Consider the following 26,353-nt stretch of genomic DNA (forward strand, 5'->3'; position numbering starts at 1 on the left):
CAGGAATGAGGAGCACTACTCAGGTGACCCTGAGGACACTGATAAACCTCCAAGTGTTTCAACAACCTTCTAAACGAATGCAAATCACCAGCTGTCTGCAACTACTATCCTTCCATCCTTCACTACCCTGTCAGAGCTGAAGAAGCTTCTTGGACGAGAAGCGAAGCATCTTCAAAGATAAAACAAGCAAGTCCAGTTGCCTCCTGAAAAAGCACCCTTGGGACAACCATGCCGTGGATAACTGAGAATCTCTACAGACTTGTCCCTAACCTGGTTTTCAACCTTGTTGCTGCTTTAACTCTATTCACTTTGCTGCTAGTCATCCTTTTCTTCTCTTTCTTTCCATTAATAGAACCTTTTCTAGAGAGCTGAGTCTTCACATCATATGTCCAAAGTAAGACACTGTAAATTGAGCAAAGGTGGTGTGGTCCTCTAGTGAGAACTTGAGATTGATTTGTTTAATGATCCATTTGTTTGTTTTCTTGGCTGTCCATGGTGTCCTCAAAAGACTTTCCTAACACCAAAGTTCAAAAGCATCATTACTCTACCTAGTATTCTTAAGGAAGCCTTCAGTTTCCTTAAGAACTTGAAATGTGTTTATACCTGTTTTTATTTTACAGAGAAATTTAAAAATATTGATTAGGAGTGGTAGGAAAAAGCATACTTAATTTTATACTAGTCTGATCTACTCCATTTCTTGTGATGTACAACTTAGATTATAATTAAACTTCTTCAGAATCTCTTTAGACTCTTTTTATGTTGAAGAAAACAAAGGGACCAAGTCCTTCATTTATTTTAAAAGTAACAAGTTTGTCAGAATTTTGTGAAGGATAGATTTATTTAGCAAAAAGATAAAATAAAAACAAACCAGAAATGTTCTGATTTTCACAGTAAATGTTTTCTTCCTCATATATTAGCTTTAACTAAACCAAACAACGCTGGTGTCGACTAACTCTACAAATTTTGCTGAAATCTAAATGTTCAATTATTTGTTTTAATTTGTTTTCCAGAAAGATAAAATAGATTTCAAAATTATTTGCAGTCAGCAAATAATCACTTAGAAATGTACAGAAAATTCAAAGGTAAATGTATATAGGAAAGACATTGGGAGATGAAGCCAACAGGTGCTGCCTAGGAAGTAGTCAGGTAATAGATCGCATACCTGCAGCTGCATAGTGAGCAAACAGCATAGCTCACAAGGGGCCTCCCTACGTTCTTGGGCAGTAAAGGTGATAGTGAGAGAATTATACGTGTAGACTTGCAAGGTTCTGTTAATGTAGTTTTACCATAAAGTAGAATTAGTTTAGCTGTTTCCTGTCTTGTCTACCTGATAAGACTGACATCAACACTGGCAAACTATATTATTGCAATAGTAATACAATAATGTAATAATATAACACAACCCAATAATGTAATGTAATATAATGTATTATCATATATTATATTTGTCAGCCCTGGTGTTCCCATCTGTCCGTGGCTGCCATTCTGATGGGGAACATGCTGCACATTGAAACACTGCATCTCACATGTTTCCAGAAGTTGGGTCTCTCTGTGGCTGTGGCTGGCATTAGAGGCTCCCAGCCATCTCCCCCCTCAGCTGTACATCAAAGCAGGGGGGAGGGTGCAGGGGCTCTGAAGCAGCATCTCCACGCAATTGCCAAGGAGAAGGGGTGTGGCAAGCGCTGACCAGCTAGAACACAAACCCGGAAGCTTGCAGCAGCTGTGGTTGTCGGCTAGATGACAGGCATTTGATGATAGGATGCAAGAAGCAGTGTTTACATTTAACAGCTGGGGGGGTGAGGGAGCATCGGTCGTGAGGGAGGATGGCACATGGGTGGGGTGGATCACGGGATGAGGAGCATGAGAATGGGTGGAGCTGCTCATAGGGTGGTGGGGAACACAGAGCATTAACTCTAACAATTATTCCCTTTGTCTTGCAAAGTGGTGGTCAGTTAGTGCTGACTTGGATGAACATAATTATCTTATGCTATATTATATTATATTATATTATATTATATTATATTATATTATATTATATATATTATATTATATTATATTATATATATTATATTATATTATATTATTATATTATATTATATTATATTATATTATATTATATTATATTATATTATATTATATTATATTATATTATATTATATTATATTATATTATATTATATTATATTATTATATTATATTATATTATATTATATTATTATATTATATTATATTATATTATATTATATTATATTATATTATATTATATTATATTATTATTATTATTATTATTATATTATTTTATATTATATCATTATATTATATTTATTATATTTCAAGAATTATATTCTTGAAATATGCAATATTGAAAAAAAAAACATCTGGGTGACTTTGGGCTATTTATTCAGTTTCAGCCCAACTTACCACCTGTTGTGGGGAAAACCAGAGAAGGAGGGGTATTAGATATGTTCACTGCCTTGAGTTGTACATTAAAACATCGGGACAAAAGTCTGTGTTTGCATAACATCCCTTTCTGCTCTTTTTCCCTATCTAACTCCCTTTTCAAATTGTACATTAATTGAGCCACTCTTTGCACCTGAGGAAGTCGGACAGTGTTTCTCTCTTTTTTTAAAAAAATAAAATTTTATTAAATTTCAGAAAAGTATAAAATACAAAAGAGCAAAGTAAAAAGAATTTAAAAGAAAAGAGTAAAGGTGTAGGTAGAGAAAAAGGAAAATTGGGGAATGCAGACAAAAAGCTATAGAAAAAAGTGACTTCCAATTTTCTTCAGTACAGATAAAAAAACCCTGAGTCAATTCCCCTTTGAGCTACAATAAGCTATAACAAACAGTACTTCTACCACAAGCCAGTCTAGTCATCAACATCCAAGATTAAAATTTCATTTCTTTAAGTTTCAAGCAAAAAATAATAATCCAAGGGTCGTTTCCAAGTAGAAATGAAGCTAGTGCTAGTCTTTTCTTTAATCAAAGCAGTCAGTTTCACCATCTCTTTCCACTCTGTTAATTTTGTCACCCATTTTTCCAATATTGGTATATATGAGTCCTTCCATCTCACAGGATAGAGCAGAGGTGTCAAACTCGATTTCATTGAGGGCTGCATCAGGGTTGTGTTTGACCTCAAGGGGCTGGGCTGGGCGTGGCCAGCTCAACATCACTTGTGTCAGGAGTGCCTATGGTGGCCCAAGCATTATGCCAGTGAAAATGGGCTCCTGTGTTCTGTTTTCAACTGCGACAGCCTCCTGAAACCCTCTGCCAGCGAAAACGGAACTGAGGAAGGCCGGCTGCGGATCTCCTGAGCTCTATTTTCACTAACAGAGGCATTGTGGGCTGGTCCTTTGCTATTTTCAGAGTGGCCCCACGAGCCAGATCTAAGCACCCCGTGGGTCTTGAGTTGATACCCTTGGCATAGAGGGAAGGTCACATTATGATACAGCATAAGAGTGATGCTGCTGTTGTCAGGTAAGTCTGTGCCTTTTAATAAGATTTGTTAACCAATGAAGGTGCTGCTATGAGTTGCCTTCTGATTTTCGTTTTTGTTTTGCAGGATCTGTTATTCATGAGTTTTAAGAATTAAAGCCTGTGGGATTCAAAGGTCTTGAGTGTTTTAAATTAAACAGTCAGTCTTTGTTACTTCCAAACTATGGCTTGTATCCATAATTTGATTTAAAAGGAGTACTTGGATTAAAACGAGAGAAAAAAAATCCATGAACAATTATGAACTTATGAACTATTGTATCCCAACATCACTACGTAGTAAATGCTTAAAAAGTTATTTGTGCCTGCCACCCCAGTTGTAGCAAAACTGTTGTTGTTTTTTGCCAAAATGTTGGGAAGTACCCAAATGTTATCATGAAAGTCTTGTTAAGTTTGTATGCACCATTTCTATAACACAAAGCCAGGCTACTTTTTTATAGCTGGGACGCACATTCTGCCTTCCTTGTTTTGATGCCTTAGAGGCACAATCAATGAAATTGCATCTTACAAGTTGAGTGGTGTGGAAATTAGATTCCCACCCCCTTCCTTGTTTTCACAAGCCTTTAGCGTTATTCAAGATTATTTTAATGTTTTAAATCCAAGTCTAAAGCTTAAAACATTGGCATCACTCTTAAAACTGGAAACCATGCTATTGATTCTTAGTACTCTGTTGCTGAATGTCAGAGCTTGGTTGAAGGAGGCTCCAGAGAACCATTTCAGACTGTGTACCAGGGGTGGGTTTCAACCGGTTCACGGCGGTCCCTGTAAACCGGTTGGTCGGCGAACCTGGAAGTAAGTAACTTCCAGGAACGGCGAAGGGGCCACCCGCACGCCCGCGCTCCTTACCCGTTTTTGACGAGTTCTGCGCTTCCACGCATGCTCAGGACGCATACAGTGCCTGCGCGATCCTCCAGGAGCAGCTGGAGCATCGCACAGATGCTAGTATGCATGCGTGCACCGCACGTGTGCACGAGGACGCCGCTGGCCCCGTTCCAACCAAACTAGTTGGAACGGGGCGAGAAACCCACCCCTGCTGTGTACTATGCTTAATATATCTGTGTAATGTAAGCAAATATATTCTTACAGTAAGTTCTCCAGCAGTGCCAACATGTACGAAGATAAAGGAAGAGTATTTGTAGCTGAGGTTAAAATGAGGGTGCTTGATGCTTTCTGAGGTGCTCTGATAATGTTGCCTAGTTTAGGTAATGAAACATCGGCAAAAAACAACCAAGTTCATAGAAAGTTCACAGCAAGAGACCTCAGAGACCTCTCAGGATGAAAAAATAAGGTTCTTCTTTTTCCTTTTTCATATGATTTTTTTTAAACTAAAAGATAAGGATTTACATGTAATGATGGAATTTTGAACAATTTCATGACAGATATTTATTCAAATAATCTTTTATATTGTAGGCATCGGAAGAAACACTGTACCATCAAAATGAAGAAGAAATGGTTCTCCAAGGAACGGACCAGTATCGTGTTAGGAGGTTGTCCTGTCGTAACCTTCAGCTTCCGCCTTTGGCATTTAGACAGCTGGAGCAGTTAGACTGGGAGAAAAAGGCTGATCCAGAGATGGTGCAGAGGCCCACCAACCTTCCACTGAGAACTCTTCCTCTCATTGCTATTACTGCTGCGGACACTGTCAGGTAAACATGGAAATCTACTTCTTGTCTCTTATGACGGCTGAGGTACAGTGTTTCAACAGCTAGGTTTCTGATTGCATGTGATAAAAAGACTTTTGACTCTTAATCGTGAAGTAAATTAAGACAGCTCGCCTCCAATGAAAGGCACATTTAGAATATTGTAGGCTAATATAACAGTGGTCTTAAATAGTAATTTTGACAAGAGTGGTAGTAAAGAGAAGCAAAAATGCAGCGTTTTAAAGAAATCAAAACAAAATACCACATAGTTTATGCCACAGAGTTGTCTAGTTAATGGCAAGAACAAACTATAGGAATAAATTGAGTGAAACTATTTCTTTGCCTTCCCTCTGCACCAATGCTTTATTGTCTATATACTGTATATAAAAATGGCTGTGTGTGTGTGTATGTTCCAGCATAACTCTGGAGCCCCGCGAGCAATTTCAACCAAACTTGGTACACAGATGACTTATTCTCCGGAGAAAAATACTGTGGGGGGTAGACACCCCTAACTCCCCTCTGGATGTATGTTCTGTTAAGATGCAGCCTGTTGTGCCATATTGTCGTACTGGCTTCTACTGTACAGGGCAGTGGAGTTGCCATGGTAACGGCTTCACAAGGGGGCTCGATCTGATAAGCGAGAAAATCCAACATTAGAAATTATGTTTGGTTTGGACATTTCCCCCCTATAAATAAATACCTGGGCAACACCGGGTTATCGGCTAGTATAGTATAAAACAAGAGCATTTGATCCCAAAATCTTATTGAACTCCAATTCCACATATCCTTGGTTAGCATAGCCAAAGTTTAGGAGCACCGAGTTTTATAACTCAACAGTTCTTAAAAGTACATTTATCTTATTTGGAACAAAGTCTGTAGTTTTGAAAGCCACGTGGTCCATTTTTCTAGAACTGTACCATTTAAAATGCTTAAATGCTCTTCCCTAACAAAATTAAGTCAGCTATATTCTTGACTCTTAAATCATCACTTCATATTGGCACATAATATGCTTCTTGAAAGTAACAGAGTAGTCTCTATATGATGCCTGAGTGGCTGGGATTACTGTAGATGAAGGGAACATTGCTGACAGAGAGATAAGGACCAAGATTATCCATCATAGAGAGAACTGCCATATACATTCATCTGTACTGTTGAAGTTAGCCTAATATTACATAGCTTGCAAAATGCATATGACTGGGCAGATGATGGGTAGAGGAAATGACACATTTTTCAATTTCTATCCACAAGACTGGTTGTGATTCCTATTGTTGAATTGATCTGATAAATGGGAATTTTTATAGCTGTGGCCAAGACGCAGAGTCACATCCTCTTTTTGTTAAGATCAATACACCTTCTTGATGTTTGGTATGTGAAGAAAGAGGAAGCATCAGCGCACAATACTACAACCAAGTTACAGATGAAGGAGCTTAAATATGAAAATATACATCCAAGAAGTTTGGCTTGGTGATTTTACATATGGGATCACTCCAGCTAATGAGTAGAATTAGCAAAATGCCAAAGGAAACATCCTAGATTAATGCAAGAAAAATATGAACGCAACTGATGAGTGAGCAAAAAGTAGTATCACATTTTGAAAAAAGGAATGCACTGCACATATAAAATTAGAACATTCCTCCAAGGAAGTCAAAAGAGCTTACAATTAAAAGGGGATATGCTAATTATCACAGGTGTGTTGGGAGAGGTGACGCATGCAAAGAATCTCACAGCATGTGGATCTTTGTCACATGTCACAGAAAATGTCACTGTCCATCTTCCTGCATAACATAAATTGTGTGTTTAGTCACTGTTCCTAATTTAGTTTTGATATTTTTTTTGGAAGTATGTTTACATCTGAAGTGAGAAAATAATCTACACCTACGTATATGCTATAGTATATTGATGCTAGGCTGAAATGGAGAAGAACCATGACTGTCACATTGATAACTTTTTAAAAAGCTGCTCAGCAAGAATGTAACTTACTGTCTTAGTGTCACGAAGGTCTGGATGGGGAGAAACAAGCTCAGACTTAATTGAATGCTGTTTGTCCAAAACACAGAACCATTTTATTGGTTTGAACTGTTACTATGGATGGGCTCAAGAACTGATTCCATAAACGGGGGTCCTTCTGGATTTTCAACTCTTGTTGCCTTCGAAAATAATTTGGAACCTTTGGTTGGTGCAAAATGCAGAAATTAGGCTGAAGATTGCTGTTATTTTAGTATTGCACCTACATATATTTAATGCACTGTACTGGTTACTAAAAGACTGCAGGGGATATTTCAGTATTCAGTATTCTTGTTTTGACCTTTAAAGCCTTACATTTAAATACTTCAAATATACTTACAGATGGTCTCTTCTAGGTAGAATCTTCCCAGTTTATGCATATGTCAAGGGATACCCCCATCCTTATAACCATCCCATTCAGGAACTTTGCTTGGAGAAAGTCATTCTTGGTAATGTTTCTCATGCTTTGAGATCTAAGCTCCCAGGTTTTATCTGGCAGTGTATATAGTCTTCTGCAAGTTGCTGAAAACTTTGGTTTCTCTATTTGATCTCTAGTATTCTACTCTTAGGGAACGCGGTGGCTCAGTGGCTAAGATGCTGAGCTTGTCAATCAGAAACTTTGGCGGTTCGAAGCCCTAGAGCTGTGTAACGGAGTGAGCTAGCAGTTTGAAAGCAGGTAAAAATGCAAGTAGAAAAATAGGGGCCACTTTGGTGGGAAGGTAACAGCGTTCCTTGCGCCTTCAGTGTTTAGTCATGCTAGCTACGTGAACATGGAGACATCTTTGGACAGCGCTGGCTCTTCAACTTTGAAACAGAGTTGAGCACCGCCCCCTAGATTTGGGAACAACTAGCACATATATGTGTGGGGAACCTTTACCTTTACATTCTACTCTTTACATGTGTTTATATTTTATATACACTCCAGTAGACAAAAGTGAACTGGGCAATATCAAACTATTGTAAAATTAATAGTTACTCTTTTATTTCAGGAAATGCAGATGTTGGTTGAGGAGCTTAGAGGACAGTTATCCTCCCCATGCTGTACCCTAAGAGTAGCTTTCAATGGATGGGCCAGCAAAAAAAGAAAAACATAAGAAGGAGTTGATTCTGGAGCTCCTAACAGTTAGCAACTTTATTACAGGCTGACCTTAGTACCTTAGAACACAGATTTGTGGAGTTGGAAAGGAGCATGTAAGCCATCATCCAAGTCTTCTCAACCTGGGCATCCAAATTAAAATATCTACGGTGTTCAGACTATTGGATTTGAAATGTTTAGATTTTTTTTAAAAAACAAAAACAATCCTTTTTGCTGTATATATGCTGGATTTCCATGCAACATCTCAAGCACTGCGGTTATGGATTCATTGCTGAACCTTTTTTATTTGATGCAGTATCCAAGAATCACAGCAGGTGGCAGCACATAGCAGTCTTTGGTTGATACTAGAAAAAAGCCAAGATTAGGGTGTAGTTGAGAGGTCACTTGATTAGAAAAGCCAGTTCTAGGCTATTGGTTAGGATTGGAAGTCAGCATGTACCCTTAAAGAATGGCAAACCACATTTTTATTGTTTTGACACGATCTACACAGACGTCTCTGTGTGATCACTAGGAGTTGAGTTTGATTCAAGGAAGTTCTTACCTTATTTCCTAGCAGGAATAGCCAACACTCCAAAAGACAGGCTTAAGATACAGAAGTATCTTGACAAACTTGAACATTGGGTGCTATTTAGCAAAATGAAATTCAATGGTGAAAAAAGTAAGGTTCTACATTTAGGCAAGAAAAATCAAATGCACAGGTATAGTATAGGTGGTACCTCGCTCAATAGTAGTAACTATGAGAGGGATCTTGGAGTCCTAGTGGACAACCATTTAAATATGAGCAAGCAGTGAGTTGCAGTTGCCAAAAAAGCTAATACAGTTCTAGGCTGCATAAACAGAGGGATAGAATCAGGATCACGTGGAATGTTAATACCACTTTATAATGCCTTGGTAAGGCCACACTTGGAATACTGCATTCATTTTTGGTCACCACGATGTAGAAAAGATGTGGAGACTCTAGAAAGAGTGCAGAGAAGAGAAACAAAGATGTTTAGAGGCCTGGAGGCTAAAACATATGAAAAACAGTTGCTGGAAATGGGTATGTCTAGTTTAATGAAAAGGACTAAGATGACATGATAACAATGTTCCAATATATCAGGAGTGTCCAGAAAGAAGAGGGAGGGTTAATCTATTCTCCAAAGCACCTGAGGGCAGGACAAGAAGCAATGGGTGGAAACTAATCAAGGAGAGAAGCAACTTAGAACTGAGGAGAAATTTCCTGACAGAACAATTAATCAGTGGAACAGCTTGCCTACAGAAGTTGTGAATGCCCCATCACTGGAAGTTTTAAAGAAGTGATTGGACAACCATTTATCTGAAGTGGTGTAGGGTTTCCTTCCTAAGCAGGGGGTTGGACTTAAAGACCTTCAAGGTCCCTTCCAACACTGTTATTCTATTTGTGATTCTATTTGTGATTTCTAAGCAGTTTTGAAGAGCAATCAGAAACATCTTTTGAGGGATGCTAAAGCTAAAAACTACATCCCATATATGTGAAGAACAAGTTGCACCTACATGGATCAAAACTCTTTAACCCCTTAGGAGAGGAGAGTGTCATTTATTCATGTAGGACTGGAAAGAAAAGAATCCATTTTCCTATAATCCACTTTCTTATCCAATGACAACTATTACCTTTTACATTTATTATTATTTGGTAAACATGAGTGGGGAGCCTTCTCAGCACAATCCTCATGATTTCAGTCCATTTAAAATGCAGTTTATAAATCAGCGCTATAGCTGAAACTCAGTTTCACTTACTCTTGGCATTGCAATAAGGCCAGTGTTCATTGTTTTTCCTTTATTCTGGTTGAATTGATGTGAAATGGTATGACAATGCATTATTGGGGGAAGTTAAAACAAGTAGGAGGTAGGGAAAACACTTGTTTAAATGCTTCTGTATTTTGAACAGGCACTACAGATTATAGAGCGTTTCAGAAATGACCTTGGAGAAACTATGTGAAGCTGAACCCTGGAAAACAAAAGAAATCTAAGGAAGAAACCCAGAGCAGCTCAAACTCCATGGAATATAAAGAGGGAGGGAAAACAAAATGCAGTTACATTCTGTTACTACAGTCATCATCTTCTTCTTTTAACGAGCCCATAATCCCATGCAGGGTGGAATCTGGGCAACTAAATGGAGCTGAGTGTTTACTGGCCAGATGCTCTTCCTGTTGCCAATGCAGAGTTTTGATCAGCAGATACATTCTCATTGTGCCCAGAGAGAGAAATGTCTGCTTCTACCTAGGATTATGAGGTGAGAGTGCCACCTCTAGGCCACCGCACCACTCCATTCTGTATATCCATAAGTACATTTTTAAAACCAGCATCTTTATCGATACTTCAAAAGTACGTTTAGTCAACGTACTAAAATGTTTAATGTGCCAAAATACAAGGGACACTTATATTTAAGTTTAAATAAAACCAGTGTGAATTTGTTTTCGTTTTTTTGGCTCCATCCACTACTTTGAATTTACCCATTTCCAGGTCTTCCAAAGGCCTACATATCCTCATTCAGTTGCAAGTTAGTCACTGGAATTATACTTGTAGTTTGCAAGTAGTCCACAAGTGACACCCAATTATTTAGTGATCATTTGAAGTTACAACGGAAAATGACTTATGACTAGTTTTCACACTTACAACTGTTGCCCCATGGTCATATGTTTAAAATCCTATTGCTTAGCAACTAGCATGTATTTATGACTGTTATCCGCTATCCCAGTGTCACGTGATCATCATTTGTAACTTGCCCAGCCAGTGCCCGACAAGTAAAATAAATGGGAGAAGCTGGATTTACTTAATGACTGCGTGATTCACATAAGAACTGTGGCAAAAAGATCATAAACTGGAGCAAAATTACCTTGCTTAGCAATGGAAAATTTGGCCTCGGTTGTGATTGTTAAGTCAGACTATCAGTACTTGTCTATACATTTTGGGCATTTTGATTTTAAGAAGAGTTTTTGATTTGAACAAGGTAAGTGAAATATGAAATACTAGCTGGATACCCATGCTTCGCAAAAAAACCATGTGATCAGGATATGCAGGAGGAATTGGCTCAGTGGTGATGGGTGATTGAAACACACAGGGAATATTGCTCCCGCCGCCTTGAGTCTGAAAGCAGTTCCATAGGTGGAAGGTGTAGACATTTTGGTGAGATACCGGCGTTTAGTACTGTAAAGAGTCCCAGACCGCTCCTGAGTGAAGGAGTGGAATGTCTGCCAGTTTGAACTGAGGTAACAGAATGTGAGGCAACTGGCAGTTTGAACAGAGTTCTTTTCAGGTGGGGAGGGGGAGTATAACTCCTTAGCACCAGAGTGTGCTAATTACTGTATAAAAATACTAAGGATTTGATGGTCATTTTGAAAAATCCTTTCTTAGCGAGCACCTACAAGCCAAGGGAACCATACGTGCCAAATTTCAAGTTTGTAGGCTTCACGGTTCTGGAGATTTTGTGATGAGTCAGTGGTATTTGCCTTTTATATAGATTTTACTTCTCCAATAGTGGAGCATGCTCTGATTGTTTTTTAAGAATCAGAATCCTTGTTAGAAATGCATTAATAACAGCTGTAATGATTTGCATGAAAGCTACAACATCCCTCCTAATTCAAAATATAGTGCACTCAGCTAGGCAGCCAGTATTTTCCCCTTAAAGGTGTGGCTGTTCAATCTTTCCCTAAAGAGCAGCCTTGGTTGATTAACTTGAGAATTCTATCCTCAACAATCCCTTTCAATCAGTTTTGATTGTCCGTGATCTGGAGTGCAGCCATAGGCTCATTTCCAAAAAATTTTTTTAAAAAAGGAATGATTGGCTAGGAACTTCATCACTATAACAAGTTTGGAACAGTGGTTTCTTTGAACCTGCATTTTTTGTATTCCCCATACAGTTCTTTCCCATTTATAAATAAAGCAGTGATTCCATAGGAAGAAATCCCTTGTGTCTCCAGCAAAGCTAATTGTTCCTGTGAAATTAGTTTCAAGACAGCTGCTGTCTCCAGGATCAGAAGAGGGTAGCAAAGATGTTATTATTTTATATTTCAAGTGGGCTCAGTCACTGTGATTAGAGAATGACAGAGTCAGAAAGATTCAGAAGGCCGCTGCTTTTCAGGGATCAAAATTTAACCGTCTATGACAGATAGCAATCTGGTCTCCGCTTGAACACATCCTGAAGGAATATATTTAACATCTTCCTTGGAAATTGTTTCTACTATCACATTTATATTATTGTTAAAATCATTTAAAAAAAAACACCCAGAATTTGCCTTCCTATATTTTAAAGCTATTGTGCTGTGTCTCTTATCAAAGGTGACTTCCTATTGTTAAGTATTCCCAAGTATTTCAATCTTTTCTCACCAAACCAATTTCTAATTCCCAGATTATTGCTCTTGTCTGACCCTATCAGCATTATGACCACTTCTTATTCCATATTGTTTCTCAAGTTAATAATTTTGAATTTGTGTCTGTTAAATTTCATGCTGTTATTTTCAGCTCCTTTTTATGAAGCAATTACCTTGAATTTTATTTTTGCGGTTGGGGATATGAGCTGTTCTTTGTAATTTTATGTTATGTGTAAAATTTATAATTAGTTCCTCCATCTTTTCATCCATGTCATTAAGGAAAATGTTGAAGGGCCTAGGACATTGGAGCATCCATTTAATAGCTCCCTCGAATTTAATGAGGAGCTATTAATGAGCAATCTGAATATATTTTTGAGCTAATTCTGCATCCAGTTAATTGTTAGGGTACTTACCTAGACCACTGTTAGTCATCTTACTAATCAGAATTTTACATGATACTTTGTCAAATGCTAAAATCAAGATATTTACATCTACTGCAGTTTCATAATTGACTTTCATAGTAACAAAGGTTATTTGATCAAAATGACATATGTCAGTTTGGCTTATTTATAAATCCATGCTCAATTCTAGTGATTCCTGCATTGTTTTCAAGGTACTCATAGATCAGTTACATTAAAGGTAAAGGTTCCCCTCACACATACCGCATGTGCTAGTCATTCCCGACCTACGGGGTGGTGTTCATCTCCGTTTCAAAGCCAAAGAGCCAGCATTTCTGAAGACGTCTCTGTAGTCATGTGGCTGGCATGACTAAATGCTGAAGGTGCACAGAATGCTGTTTCCTTCCTACCAAAGTTGATTCCTATTTTTCTACTTGCATTTTTACGTGCTTTCGAAATGTTAGGTTGGCAGAAGCTGGGACAAGTAAGGGGAGCTCACTGTTATGCGGTGCTAGGGATTCAAACTGCCAAACTGCTGACTTTTCTGATTGACAAGCTCAGCGTCTTAGCCACTGAGCCACCCTCAGTTACATTATAGTCTGCTTAAAAATATCAGTTACACCTCAGTTACATTATAGTCTGCTTAAAAATATTCCTACTGTAGATATCCAAGTTAGATTGACCACTCTATTTCATTGGAAGCAATAAAAATTGGTTTTCTCTTCTTTTGGAAATTAGCAACATTTCATGCATATGATCACCTTACTCTTTCTCTAGGATTTCTCAGAGGTAATATATAAAGATTTTCCTGCACTATTACAAGTTCTTTGCATGCTCTAGAATGCCATTAGTCTGGCCTTAGGGATTTAAACGTTTAAAACAAAAATATGTCCCTCAATCATGTTTAGATAAATCTCTAATTCTATCATTTCATCCTACTCTTCACAATTGCTAATACTTCACATACTTTTTTTAGTGGACAAAACTGAACTAAAATAACAGTTGAGTATTAATTAGCTCTCCTTTTTAATCTTATTTATTGGGCTGGTTGAGAGATTTGTTTTTCCTAAATTTTGCATACTTTTCAATAAGCCTTTGTTGTTTACTCTTGGTATCTTTCACTGACCTCTAAATTCTGAGTTTTAACTTGTCTGACATAATTTCTATAAATTGAAACTATATCTGTGTATTTTTCTGTGGTGAACTGACAGTATCTTTCACCCATTTCAATCTTCAGATATTCTTTAAGCATTTTGAGCAGATAAGATGCAGGGCTAGTACTGCTGAATTGTCAATAGCAATTATGACTGAGAATGACTGGCATTAGTTATGCCTAAAGCTGTGTTGGACTATTACTGTGGTTAATATCCAGGTTGGTTTGCACCCAGCACACTCCCAATCACTTCCTATATTCAAATCAGAGCAAGCATACATGTCACTGAGTTCAGCTAACAAAATATAGTTTGTTTTTTTTATTTCTCAGTAAATATCAAAAACAGTTAACTGGCAAAAACAAGACACGGCAAATGGAGAACTCTTGCCTCTCTTACCATCTCATTGCTGGAAAGTGAAGGAGAATTAAAATCTATTTGTTGAATATCTTGAGATACTCAAACAGAAATGCCATTTTTTGTCAGGTAATCTGAAGGATAAGCATTGTCAGGTTTTGAAGTGATGGAACCCATTCAAAAGATATATGCAAAGTCTTCCAAAACAAATTTCTTCTTATTTAGGTAGACATCAAATTGGCAAAGTCTGTTGTAATTTCAGATCTGACAGAAACTGGAATTTCACCACATAATATTGAAAAGTAGAAACATCCCACAAAAGTCACATTCCCCAATAAAAGCAAGAACCATTATCGGCCGGTGTCTTCAACTCCACCTCCAGCTCTCAGCAAGGACAGCCTCTCTTCCCACGGGAAAGACGGTCACCTAGCCAAAACAATCCTCACTATCTATCTACTCCCCCCACCTTAAGAATATGGGGAGCCCAAAAACCCTCCTTATGTTGTAAAGAGAAAGAAAAGGAATAAATGAGTATAACAGAGAGCTAAATATAATGGCTACACATATGTCAATTTCGGGTATGACAAGCATATTATAAAGAAGAATCAGCACATCTCTCCAGACTCTAGGAATGCTACAATTTTTTTTTGACAGTTCATCTGTTTTTAAATTGCTTAGCAAATACAAGCTAGTGAGTACATTGTGGTCCTTTGCAAAACAGATTTTCCCCAGTGCCCGTGAAATATATCCTATCTCCCACCTTGATTCTTTGTGCAAGAATTCGTCAAAGGAAATTTTGCTGCATGTACTACGTAAGTTGAAAATGTAGGAAGCATAAGATTTACTTTTGTGGGCTTGCCTAAGTATCCTTAATATGTGGCTTCTGTTCCTCCGCTTAGCTTGAGGTTGCATTATCCAAAGTAATAGAAATGCAGAGATTCAGAAAGCATGGTTTGGTAACAGAATGTACTGAAAATGAATTCAGAGAGAAAGTTTTTCTCTGGGTTATGCTTTTGCGGCTCAGCAGGATAGCATCTGTATTGAAAATAAGTGGGAATGAAGATGAATATTATCAAGATCAAGGGGACTAGCCATCTGATTCACCAATGGTTTTTGTAGGGACTTATATCTCATCTTAGTCCAACAGCTTCATGCAGGTTGGCTCCCTTCCTTCCTTTCTCTTGGCAGTGATTGCGCATCATGACTCACCAAATAGTAAGGAAGAAAGCAATACAGCTTTATATCAATATGACGATCCCTGGGAATATTTGCTACTATTTCTGTTTAAGAATAACATGGGCAGTGTGGGCTAATTCCTCTATCATTGCTGACTCCATCCTATAGATTAAAATCTTTGTAGGTGGAAAACTTAGTCCCTTGGAGGTAAAAATCCTTCTTCAAGGATATTTTATAAATGAGTAGCAAAGGTAGGAAAACACTGAGTGATCGTAGTCCACTTCTTATACAAAGCACAAAATGGAATGTGCAAAATGAATTTGAATCCCCTAATACAGTAGATTAATGTTGGCACACACTACAGTATTCTACCCTGTAAAATGGAAAATATAGTGAGAATGATTGTATTGACATACAAACCTTATATATTTTTACTATTGAGCTCTGCTGATGCAGTGATTAAGTGCTGTATAGCAGGCAAACTCAGTTTGAAATTCGATCCTAATGGGCTCAAGGTTGACTCAGCCTTCCATCCTCTGAGGACTCAGATTGTTGGGGGCAATATGCAGAAAATGGTTCTACATTGTAAAATGCCCAGAGAGTGTTATAAATCACTATGGGTTGATATATAAGAATAAATGCTATTGATATTGCTATTATTTAAAAACAGAGTGAGTCTACTTTGGTGGGTTTTTTTTTGTTCTTTAGGGTTTATCTTTATTTCCCTTATGTTAAAATAGTTGGAATCCTTGTATTGTTTTCATGTTTGTAACTTGTCTATTTTCCCCTTCCCTTATATTGTGAGCCGCCCTGAGTCCCCCCAGGGAAAAGGGCGGCATACAAATAAAGTAAAATCAATAAAAATCAATCAATCAATCAATCAATCTAAGGTTTAGATTTGTTCAACTTCATTTACAGAAGGGCAGATTTCAGTTAAAATACAGAGAAACCAATAATGAGACCTGGAAAAGTGACAACTTTTTCATTTCCAAAGCTGTTGAGGCAATGATCTATATCTTGCAAATGTGTCTACTTTGAACCATTCTTTTCTTATTTACAGTTAGGGAAAAGTTAATTTCAACCTAGCCTGAATTGTAAATTTCCTTCCTTCCTTCCTTCCTTCCTTCCTTCCTTCCTTCCTTCCTTCCTTCCTTCCTTCCTTCCTTCCTTCCTTCCTATTATTTCTTCTGTTGCTATTTTCTTATTTAAACAAGAAGTTTAAAAAGTAAACAGTGACACAAAAAAGGGAGGGGAGGTGATATAAGATATCAGAATAATACCACCCATTTCCAGTGAGGCTGTACAATCATTTTTTAAACTACTCAAAATAATTCTCATCATTTGCCTAACATAAGAAAAAAGGCTGGTTTGTGGTAGCATATACTTTTGTAGGCAAATCACATATTTTCTAAATGTCAGTTCTAAATTATAAAGGACCATTTCATTTAGTAAAGTTTAATTTTACTTTTACAAAGCATCCCTTAGGCCCCCTTCACCAGATTTCATTATTCTGAGCTAATTGGGGCAATGAGTGAATTAAATCCTTTGATAGTAGTAGTAATAGTAATAGAAGCGCTTTTGCTTTATAATCAAACCCATGAACAAGTATTTAACATGATTTTGTGCATCTGTTTGAGACTTATGCATCACGGATGATAGCTTCCAATGCTATCCATTTTTATGGTATCTCTTAAGGTTGAATGTTTTCTCTTTTAGTTTTGATTTGTTGAGGAAGTATTTGAAAATTGAAAGAAATATTTCTGTTTGGATATTAAAAATGTTAAAGTAACTAGAATTACCGTGGTGGTGCAGTGGTTAGAATGCAGTACTGTACGCTAATCCTGCTGATTGCCGACTGCCAGCATTCAGCAGTTTGATTCTCACTGGCTCAAGGTTGACTCAGTCTTCCATCCTTCTGAGGTCAGTAAAATGAGGACCCAATTGTTGGGGGCAATGTGCTGACTCTGTAAACTGCTTAGAGAGGACTTTAAAGCACTATGAAGCAGCATATAAGTCTAACTGCTATTGCTAGAATTACTTGAACTGAACTAATCTGCATATTTGCATAAAGGCAAAATGATATTTTGGAGGTATCCTCAGAATCTGATAATTTTGACAAAAAGTACTTCATATTATCATGATGCAAATTTTATCCCTTTTGTATGTCTGCATGATGATACACTACATGCCCAAAAAGCTTGCATTATGCTATTGTGATCCTTGTCTATGGAGATTCTCAGTCATCCAGGTCCAGTGACGTGCAGTGAGGTGTATGGTTGGTGAGGCAGTCCTCTCCCCCGACACCCCACTGACTAAAGCACTTTCTTTCACCTGCCTGTGCTCGCAGCAGAGCTCAGGCGGGCTGCCGCGAGCTCAGGCGGGCTGCCGCGAGCTCAGGCCGGCGAAAGAAAGTGCTTTAGTCAATGGGGTGTCGCGGGAGAGAAGTGAATGCCTGAGCATTGCATTTATTAAAGAAAAAAGAAAAAAAAGAAAAAAAAGAAAAAAGAAAAGAGGGAGCGTGGGGTGGGGGTGGGGGCATCAGAAATGGAGAAAGAGAGGAGGAAGAGTGAGCGCAATGCTTCAGCTTTAAAAAGAATGACAGAGTTGAAGCCTCTAAAAAATGCGCCCTCTGCAGGAGAACTGCGTGCCTCAACTACCTCAGGATTTTTTAGGCTTTTAACCCTTGCTTAACTCTGCTTGAGCACCTAAAAAGTCAGACTAGATGAGGCATGCAGTTCTCCTGCCTCATAGTAGAGGGCGCTTTTTTAGAGGCTTTTTTAAACAGGCAGTCATTCACGGTGTGGCAGCAGCTAGCTAGCCTAACCTCAGCACTCGCCTTTTCCCGTTTACATTTTTTTCTCCTTTTCATGATTGACAGTGGTGAGGCTGTGCCTCCCCTGCCTCCCCTGACTGCATGTCTCTGTCCAGCTCATGATTGTCACAAAAGTGCTTTTTTCAAAAGGCAACTGGATTTTCTTTGTTTTTCCTTCAAAACGTTTCGCTTCTCACCCAGAGGCAAAATGTCTTCAGGGGAAAAAAAATGAAGTCCCACTTTTGGAATATTGTGATTCTTGTTTTGTCCTGTAGATGCCTCTCAAATTTACTGTGATAAGAGAAAAATTAGTTGTGCAAGACCACCAGTTCAAAATCATCTGAAATAAACTACTATTTCATTTCAGGATTATCCATATCATTCTTCAATCATTCTGCTATAAACTGCATTTCTGAGCTTTATCCTAAGGTACAGCCTTAAATTTCTCTTTTGAAGCGAAATAGGGAGAAATGAGAATGACCAACTTAAGTGATTCCTAAGGCATCAGGCAGCATCTTCAAATAATAATTGAAGTATTTGCATTTCCTGTACGTTTGTACTGTTTTGGCTATATTGTTTTGGGTTACCATTTTAATTTTAATGACCAAAGTTTATTGATTGCCTTTGCCTGAAATATTATTGAAATAATGGTCATATATGGATGTGAAATGATTCTTTTTGGGATACACTTAATGTCACCGGTGGAAATTAGCAGCTCAGCACAATTTGGATGCTTTTCAGGGATGGGTTCTGGCTGGCACTACTGCCAGTTTGCTCATGTGTGTGCTTCGCTCGTGCAAGCGCTTGATGCACACTGCATATGCATGCGTAATGCAGTAGAAATTCTTAGATAAAAAAACATGGAAATGAAAGATACTAGAGAATGTTACCAATACAAGAATAATAGAATGACATTGAATGTAACATAAATATATGTTAAATAGAGCCGAGGTGGCGCAGTGGTTAGGGTGCATTACTGCAGGCCCCTTCAGCTGACTGTTATCTGCAGTTCAGTGGTTCTAATCTCACCGGCTCAAGGTTGACTCAGCCTTCCATCCTTCCGAGGTGGGTGAAATGAGGACCCAGACTGTGGGGGCGATATGCTGACTCTGTAAACCGCTTAGAGAGGGCTGAAAGCCCTATGAAGCAGTATATAAGTCGAACTGCTATTGCTATTGCTATATATTATTATTGTAGGTGATGTAATGAATTGTTACAATATAAACAATCCCAATATTTAGTATAGTTCATTGAAAGGGAAGGAATAAATAGTGATAGTCAAACAAACAAAGTACAATGATAATAATGTATATAAATATATTGGATTTGATAATATGTGATTTCATATAAATTTCTAGTGATGACTATGGAAAGAATGCACAAAAACCTTGTAACCAATCAACACACTGTATGTGAAAGATGGTTTTATGTTTTATGTCTTGTTTGTTTATGTCTGTCTCAAAATAAAAATTTTCTACAAAAAAAAAAGAAAGAAAAAGAAATTGTTCTGCACCTGCACAGAACTGAAAAACTTGATGGCAGCGACTGGGGAACAGGTTTGGGGGCGTGGCAAGCCTGGGTCACTGCCGATTCCAGCGACCCAGTCCACCAAACCACTACCAGTTTGGCTGAACCGGTCTGAACCAGTAGGAACCCACCACTGATGCTTCTGGATTGAAAGGATTAGCCAGCTATAAGCAAGGATTAGCCAGCTATTATCCAGGGAATGCCAGAATGTGTTAACAGCACACAATCTTCGAGGAGTCTCCTTTCAAGACCTCTGAAATATGTATGTATACTATGGCTTTTTGATTAATTTCCCACTACTTTCCTCTGGACCCCTACTTTCCTCTGGACCCCCCTACATTAAATTATTAGCTGAACATCCTACAGCTTTTTAGGGACATAGCCGAAACCCAGAAGTTCAACCTGGTGTCTGATGTATTATTCAATAGGGCTGTGTCTCATTTTAAATTCATTTGGAAGAAGATATTTGGAACTTGCTCAAGGGAAATGCCTCACCTCTCTTTATTAATTCAAGTGTAATGGTATGTGGAATGACCTGGGAGGTGAGAGGCAGAGATGCTGCCTAGGGAACATCAAATAAGGTGTGGGGAGAGCACACAGCTGCATAGAAAGAGATTCCTTTTTCTGGAAGCTTATAATTGATAGTTATTATTTAGGACAGAGATCTTCAAACTTGGCAACTTTAAGACTTGTGGACTTCAACTTCCAGAATTCTCCAGTCAGCTGGAGAATTCTGGAAGTTGAAGTCCACAAGTCTTAAAGTTGCCAAGTTTGGGGACCCCTGATTTAGGATATCATCCTGAGTCATTCAGAAAAATGAGAGGATATAATTCTTTATCAGCAGTAATGATACTGATTTTCAGATACTGCATGTAGGTTGCAGCAATCCAGAACAACAGTTATTACTGTCTAGTATTCACCTGGAGTTCTGTAGGCCTGATACTTTAGCTTTATAGAGAGATATAGATATAGATATATGTATGCATAGTTGTATTCTTCACACAAATATCAAAGCACACAAACAATCTTACTATCTCTTCCAGGTCTTGATTTTAAAATAAGTCAGATAATATTCTGCTGAAAACTCTTGTAAAGTTTGCAAGACAATAAAATACATTCCTCTGTTTCAAGGTCAATAACATTGCAGGGACAACCACTTTGAGTAATAGGAAACACTACTATTGTAAACCCTCTTCTGTTTTATAATTAAATTGGTAAATGTAGATTCACACATATTATTGAACATTATATGCTAGTTGAGGGTTAAACTCTTTTTAATTGCTGTTCTCGGATTGAAAGTTTTAAATTCCTATTCCCACAGGACCAGTTTCCATCCCCAGATTGAATAAAATGTTCTTTCTGCCTGACCAATGAAAGGCTTTTCCACTGATGTCTGCTTCCCATCCAAGAGAAGCTTTAAATAGCTTTAAATAATTTCTTTATCTTTGGTGATGAAGTTGGATTGATTCTAGGCAGACAGAGCAATCTAAGATAGAATTCTCTATTGGAATTCTAGCTAACATAATTTTTGTGGGTAGGGAACTAGAGTTACCTGACTTGAAAAGACTGTTTTGGAACACCCAATAATATGCATCATGCTTAATATGTTTACATTTCCCCCTTCCTGAATATATAACAATTTCTTATTCAACTGTATTACCCTTTTTGTACTAGAAGCAGAATGTTAAGTATTAGTTTAGAATTAGCTCTTTGTCTTCCATATATCCTAGTCACCATGTATTATTTAAGAGTCTGAAATATTTCCTAGGATAGATCTTTTAAATAAAAACATTCTCACAGATTGAACACTGTGTTTTCTATTAAACTAAATGTCATGCTTTGCATCTGAATAGTGTTCCAGAGGCTTTATTTAATTTATTTATGATCATATTTATATGGCTGTCCATCACACACAATATGACTCTGGGCAGCATATTATTCCCAAATGTTCTGTGTAAGATCAGGGCAAAAACATCTGTGGACTGATTATAGCATGGTGTATACTCTCATGAAGATGCAATAGAATAGAATAGAATAGAATAGAATAGAATAGAATTCTTTATTGGCCAAGTGTGATTTGGACATACAAGGAATTTGTCTTCGGTGCATATGCTCTCAGTGTACATAAAAGAAAAGATACGTTCATCAAGAAGCATAAGGTACAACACTTAATGATAGTCATAGGGTAAATAAATTATAATGTATAGATTTAGTTCATTCGTCTGAGATGCAATAATTTTAATTTATTGAATGCAATTCATCTTCCTCTAGGTAGCCACATACACTTCCTCTCAAGGTAGAAGGTATACAAGGTTATTAATCTCAGTTATTTTGGCAGTTTTTTTTGCCAAAAGGATATCAGATAAGAAGTTTTCTATGTTGCTCGTTTCCTTTTTAACTTGATCATACATGGAAACGATTGCATTTATAATTCATGTTATCATATATTTGTTTATTTACATACTCTTAAATGGATTGGCAAATGCAGAATGTACTATTGAGTGAAGCTCCATCATTCTCAACAGATGCATACCACACCATCTGGGTACTAGTCACTTTAGCTCCACATTAAAACAAGATATAAAGACGCAAGATTTTTAAAAAAATGCATTAATACTGAGAGCATAATTAAAAAGTAGCAAAATAATATTAAAAGCCTGACAAATAGAATGATCTGTCTAAAGCACAATGTGGAAGAGTTAATGTAGCTTTCCTCTTAATGTAACTGCAGTCAAAAGTGGGAAGGACAGCTGTAGCAATCCTTAATCATTCATACTATGCTTTTATGTTTTTGGGGTTTGGGAAGCCCCTAATGCAGTGGGTCTCAACCTTCCTAATGCTGCAACCCTTTAATACAATTCCTCATGTTGTGGTGACCCCAAACCATAAAATTATTTTCTGTTTTCTGTATTTTTTCGAAAATATGTGTTTTCCAATGGCGACCCCTGTGGAAAGGGTCATTCGACGCCTAAAGGGGTCCCGAGCCACAGGTTGAGAACCACTGCCCTAATGTCTCTCAACCATTTCAACTTTACATTGGCACTGAAGTGTTTCCAAAGCACTTAGCTCCTCCTAACACCTAATTTCTCACAAAAGAAGAAGAAGGATGTTATTTGTGCAGTGCCATCTTGTCTTATCTGGCCACAAGAGGTTTGCCACTCCTTCATGGGCTAGGGCATATGTGAAATTCTAGAGTTTGCCATCCCAGTGGAACTTAATTAAGGAAATTGGATTGCTGAGAAAAATCTGATGGCAATTAATGTTTCTGAAGATGCTTTGAGGAGGCGATGGCATTTGTCTCTCTAGTTATTATTCCTGCAAGCAATGCCACTGACTGCTTAGCAGTAAGAGACAAATTCTTGCTGGAAGCACAGGCTTTGATAATTTATTATTATTCCCAGATTAACTTGTATGATGGAAAATGATTTGTCCAGCAGCCCATATTAATGTGGAATTGGGTTGATTAAATTTTGGAATTTGTTGCTGAATTAAATTACAAAAAAGTGCACTTAATAGGAGGGGGGTTTAATGAAAATTGTCAGAGCTCTTTAGTGATAAAACAGTAATATGTCTCAAATAGATCAATTTTTAGTGTGCCATTTTGTTTTATTCTCAACTTCAGGACTCTCCCAATGGTGCTAAGAAACTTTGATATAACTTTAATTTGATTTTATGTTGAACCAAGTAGTCTTCCACTTGCAATCATTCATTTAGTGACTGTTCGACGTTAGAAAGGCACTGACAAAAATGACTTGTGACTGGTCCTCTCACAACTGTCACAACATTCCCACAGTCATGTGATCAAAATGTGGGTGTTTGGCAACCGACATGTATTTAAAATGATTATAATATTCCATGGTAATGTGACTGCCATTTGTGACTTCCTCAGTCGGGGTCTGATGAACAAAATCAATTGGGAAAGCTGAATTTGCTTAACAACTATATGATTCATTTAATAACTGGATTAGTTTGCTTAGCAAAAAACTTGTAGGATCAGGCATGGCTCATTTAACTACTACCTTATTTAGCAATGGAAATTCTGGTCCCAGTTATGGTTGTATCTCAAGGACTTTCGATATCCCATTGTCTCACAGATTTATCATGGAGCCAGATCAATTCCTACTATCATTCCAAATTCCAAAGCAGTGGTGTTATAAGGCCCCTTTATTGTGGCCATGCATCTCCCTTTGTTTTTCCTGGTTCGTGTTCACTGTATTGCCCTGAAACCAATTACTTTACAGCATTCACAAGATGTCTGACAGCAACTTTTGAAACCCACAATTTTATCTAAGGCATAAGTTACTGCACAGTTCATCAGATATATGGATTGATGTGGATTTATATGCATTAGAATGGGAGGGATGGGGGGAGGGAAAAAACCCAATGGGTTTAGCAAGCCATTGCTTGTTTTTGATATGTGTCTGGAGAACAAAAAAATATAAAACATCGCTTTAAATTATATAGAGCATTGTGGGAGCTAAAGAGTTTGGAAGAGGCACTTTTAACAGTTTGGCACCTGGTTTATACGGGCAATACCTGTTACAGCAGCCATTTTGTAAGCAGCAATTCCTTTCTTGCTCATGGCGTTATTTTTGGTGTAAGCTGTTTGTCTCAGATGTGTTCAGTAGGACTGCTTATGTTTGAGCAGTATGACTTTGCAAATTTTCATACTTGCTTATAATTTTTGCTGGCCTCCATTAATGCTATTACAAAAGGCCAACACTCCCATTTAATTAACAGATTAATAAATCTGGTTGTTGAAATTGAGTGTATCTTCAGTAAGAGTTGGGCTTTATACACTTTAGATGATATTAACTTGATTCCTGCTCTTGTTTTGTAGAAACGATTTTCAATATCTCTTGTAGATATCCTTGTTTCAGTTTTCCTTTATCTACAATAAACCATCTTCTAAATGGCTCAAAAGCCAAACTGAAATATAGCCAATTCAAATTCCCTGATTGTCTCTTCTTCATGACCCCACTCTCTTTTGACATAATTAGTTTAAACAAAAATGCAAATTGGAAATTAAAAGCAATCTCCAGTATGATTTAAACTTTCCAAATAATAAAACTGTTGTTTGATTGATTATGTGCCATCAAGTCATTGCCAACTCTTAGCAGCTACATACATTTTCTCCATAATGATCTGTCCCAATCTCACCCTTCAGTCTTCCAACATTGCGCTCATTGCCACTATAATTGAGTCCACCATCTTAACTAGTCTTTTTTCTTCTCTCTCCTTACACCTTTACCAGGATTACAGCCTCCTCTAGAGAACTCAATACCAAAGGTGCCTTTTTAAGAGGCAACTGGACTTTCTGGATCATTGAGGGGTTGGAACTGTGCTTTCTGCCGGATGTTTTCTGCTATGTGTCCCTTCCCTGTTGAGCACAGGCTCAGGCTGTTGGGAATGAGTCTGTCCTGTCTGCATCTCAAACCGAAGTGCAAATGGTTCCTGTAGTCTGCACTTTTTCTGGAAATCTCTTCATATTCCCTCACCATTCAAAGGGGGTTCATCCCAAAGTATATAGCTAAATGTCTATAGAGATTCTCAGTGATCCAGGTCATGGTTGTCCCAAAGGTGCTTTTTCAAGAGGCAACTGGATTTTCTGGACAGTTTTTTTACCAGAAAGTCCAGTTGCCTCTTGAAAAAGTACCTTTAGGACAACCAGGACCTGGATAACTGAGAATCTCTATAAACATTTAGAGAACTCGATCTTCAAATAATGGGCCGGAAGTAGAGCAATTTGAACCTGATCATTTGTGCCTCAAGTGAAAACTCTTGAGTAGGTTTGTCTGATGAGGATCCATTTCCAAAGGTCAAAACAATTCCGTAACACGGAAGGATGTTTTTGAAGGACAAGGAATGCCAATACGCAATGTTTTAAATTATAGAACCAAAGCAAAGTTTATTCAATAGCCACCCTTTATTAAGGTGAATCTTTTTAATAGTGTTATATAGTCAATTTCCTAATCTGCATATTAGTTCAAAGAAACAAATTTTGCAAAATTCAATTTGATCCGCAATTTTGATGTCTCATAGCATACCCTTATTTTTAATAGACTAAAGCTGTCCAGGCCTGTTCCAGATACGACATTGTGGTATTAAGCCTTTGGCAGTTCTGACTAACCAGAACTGCCATTCTGTTTTATCCTAAACCATTATAGAAAGGTTAGAAACATCGTTGGCTGTAACATTTTGAAATAATAATATATAAATCATGACTCAAAAAGACAAATGTTACAGTCCATTGCAAAGTTAAGCACGCTTTGCATCACTGATTTTATTTCCACAAGAGGACTGAATTCTGTTCTATTTTGTTCAGGTAGAAAACTGTACATCATTGATATTATCTTTGAAATTAATTTACATTC

General features: G+C 37.6%; 1 protein-coding gene across 1 annotated transcript in view; it reads left to right on the plus strand.

The window, feature by feature from the left end:
* Nucleotides 1–26,353, plus strand: part of PDE4D (phosphodiesterase 4D) — a 753,870-nt gene that overhangs the window by 201,930 nt on the left and 525,587 nt on the right. The window contains exon 3 of the mRNA XM_032212986.1: nucleotides 4,901–5,136. Within this exon, the coding sequence (XP_032068877.1) occupies nucleotides 4,901–5,136 (236 nt within the window). The remainder of the gene's footprint in view (nucleotides 1–4,900; nucleotides 5,137–26,353) is intronic.

This window comes from Thamnophis elegans, chromosome 3, assembly GCF_009769535.1.
Source record: "Thamnophis elegans isolate rThaEle1 chromosome 3, rThaEle1.pri, whole genome shotgun sequence".
NCBI classification, from domain to species: domain Eukaryota; kingdom Metazoa; phylum Chordata; class Lepidosauria; order Squamata; family Colubridae; genus Thamnophis; species Thamnophis elegans.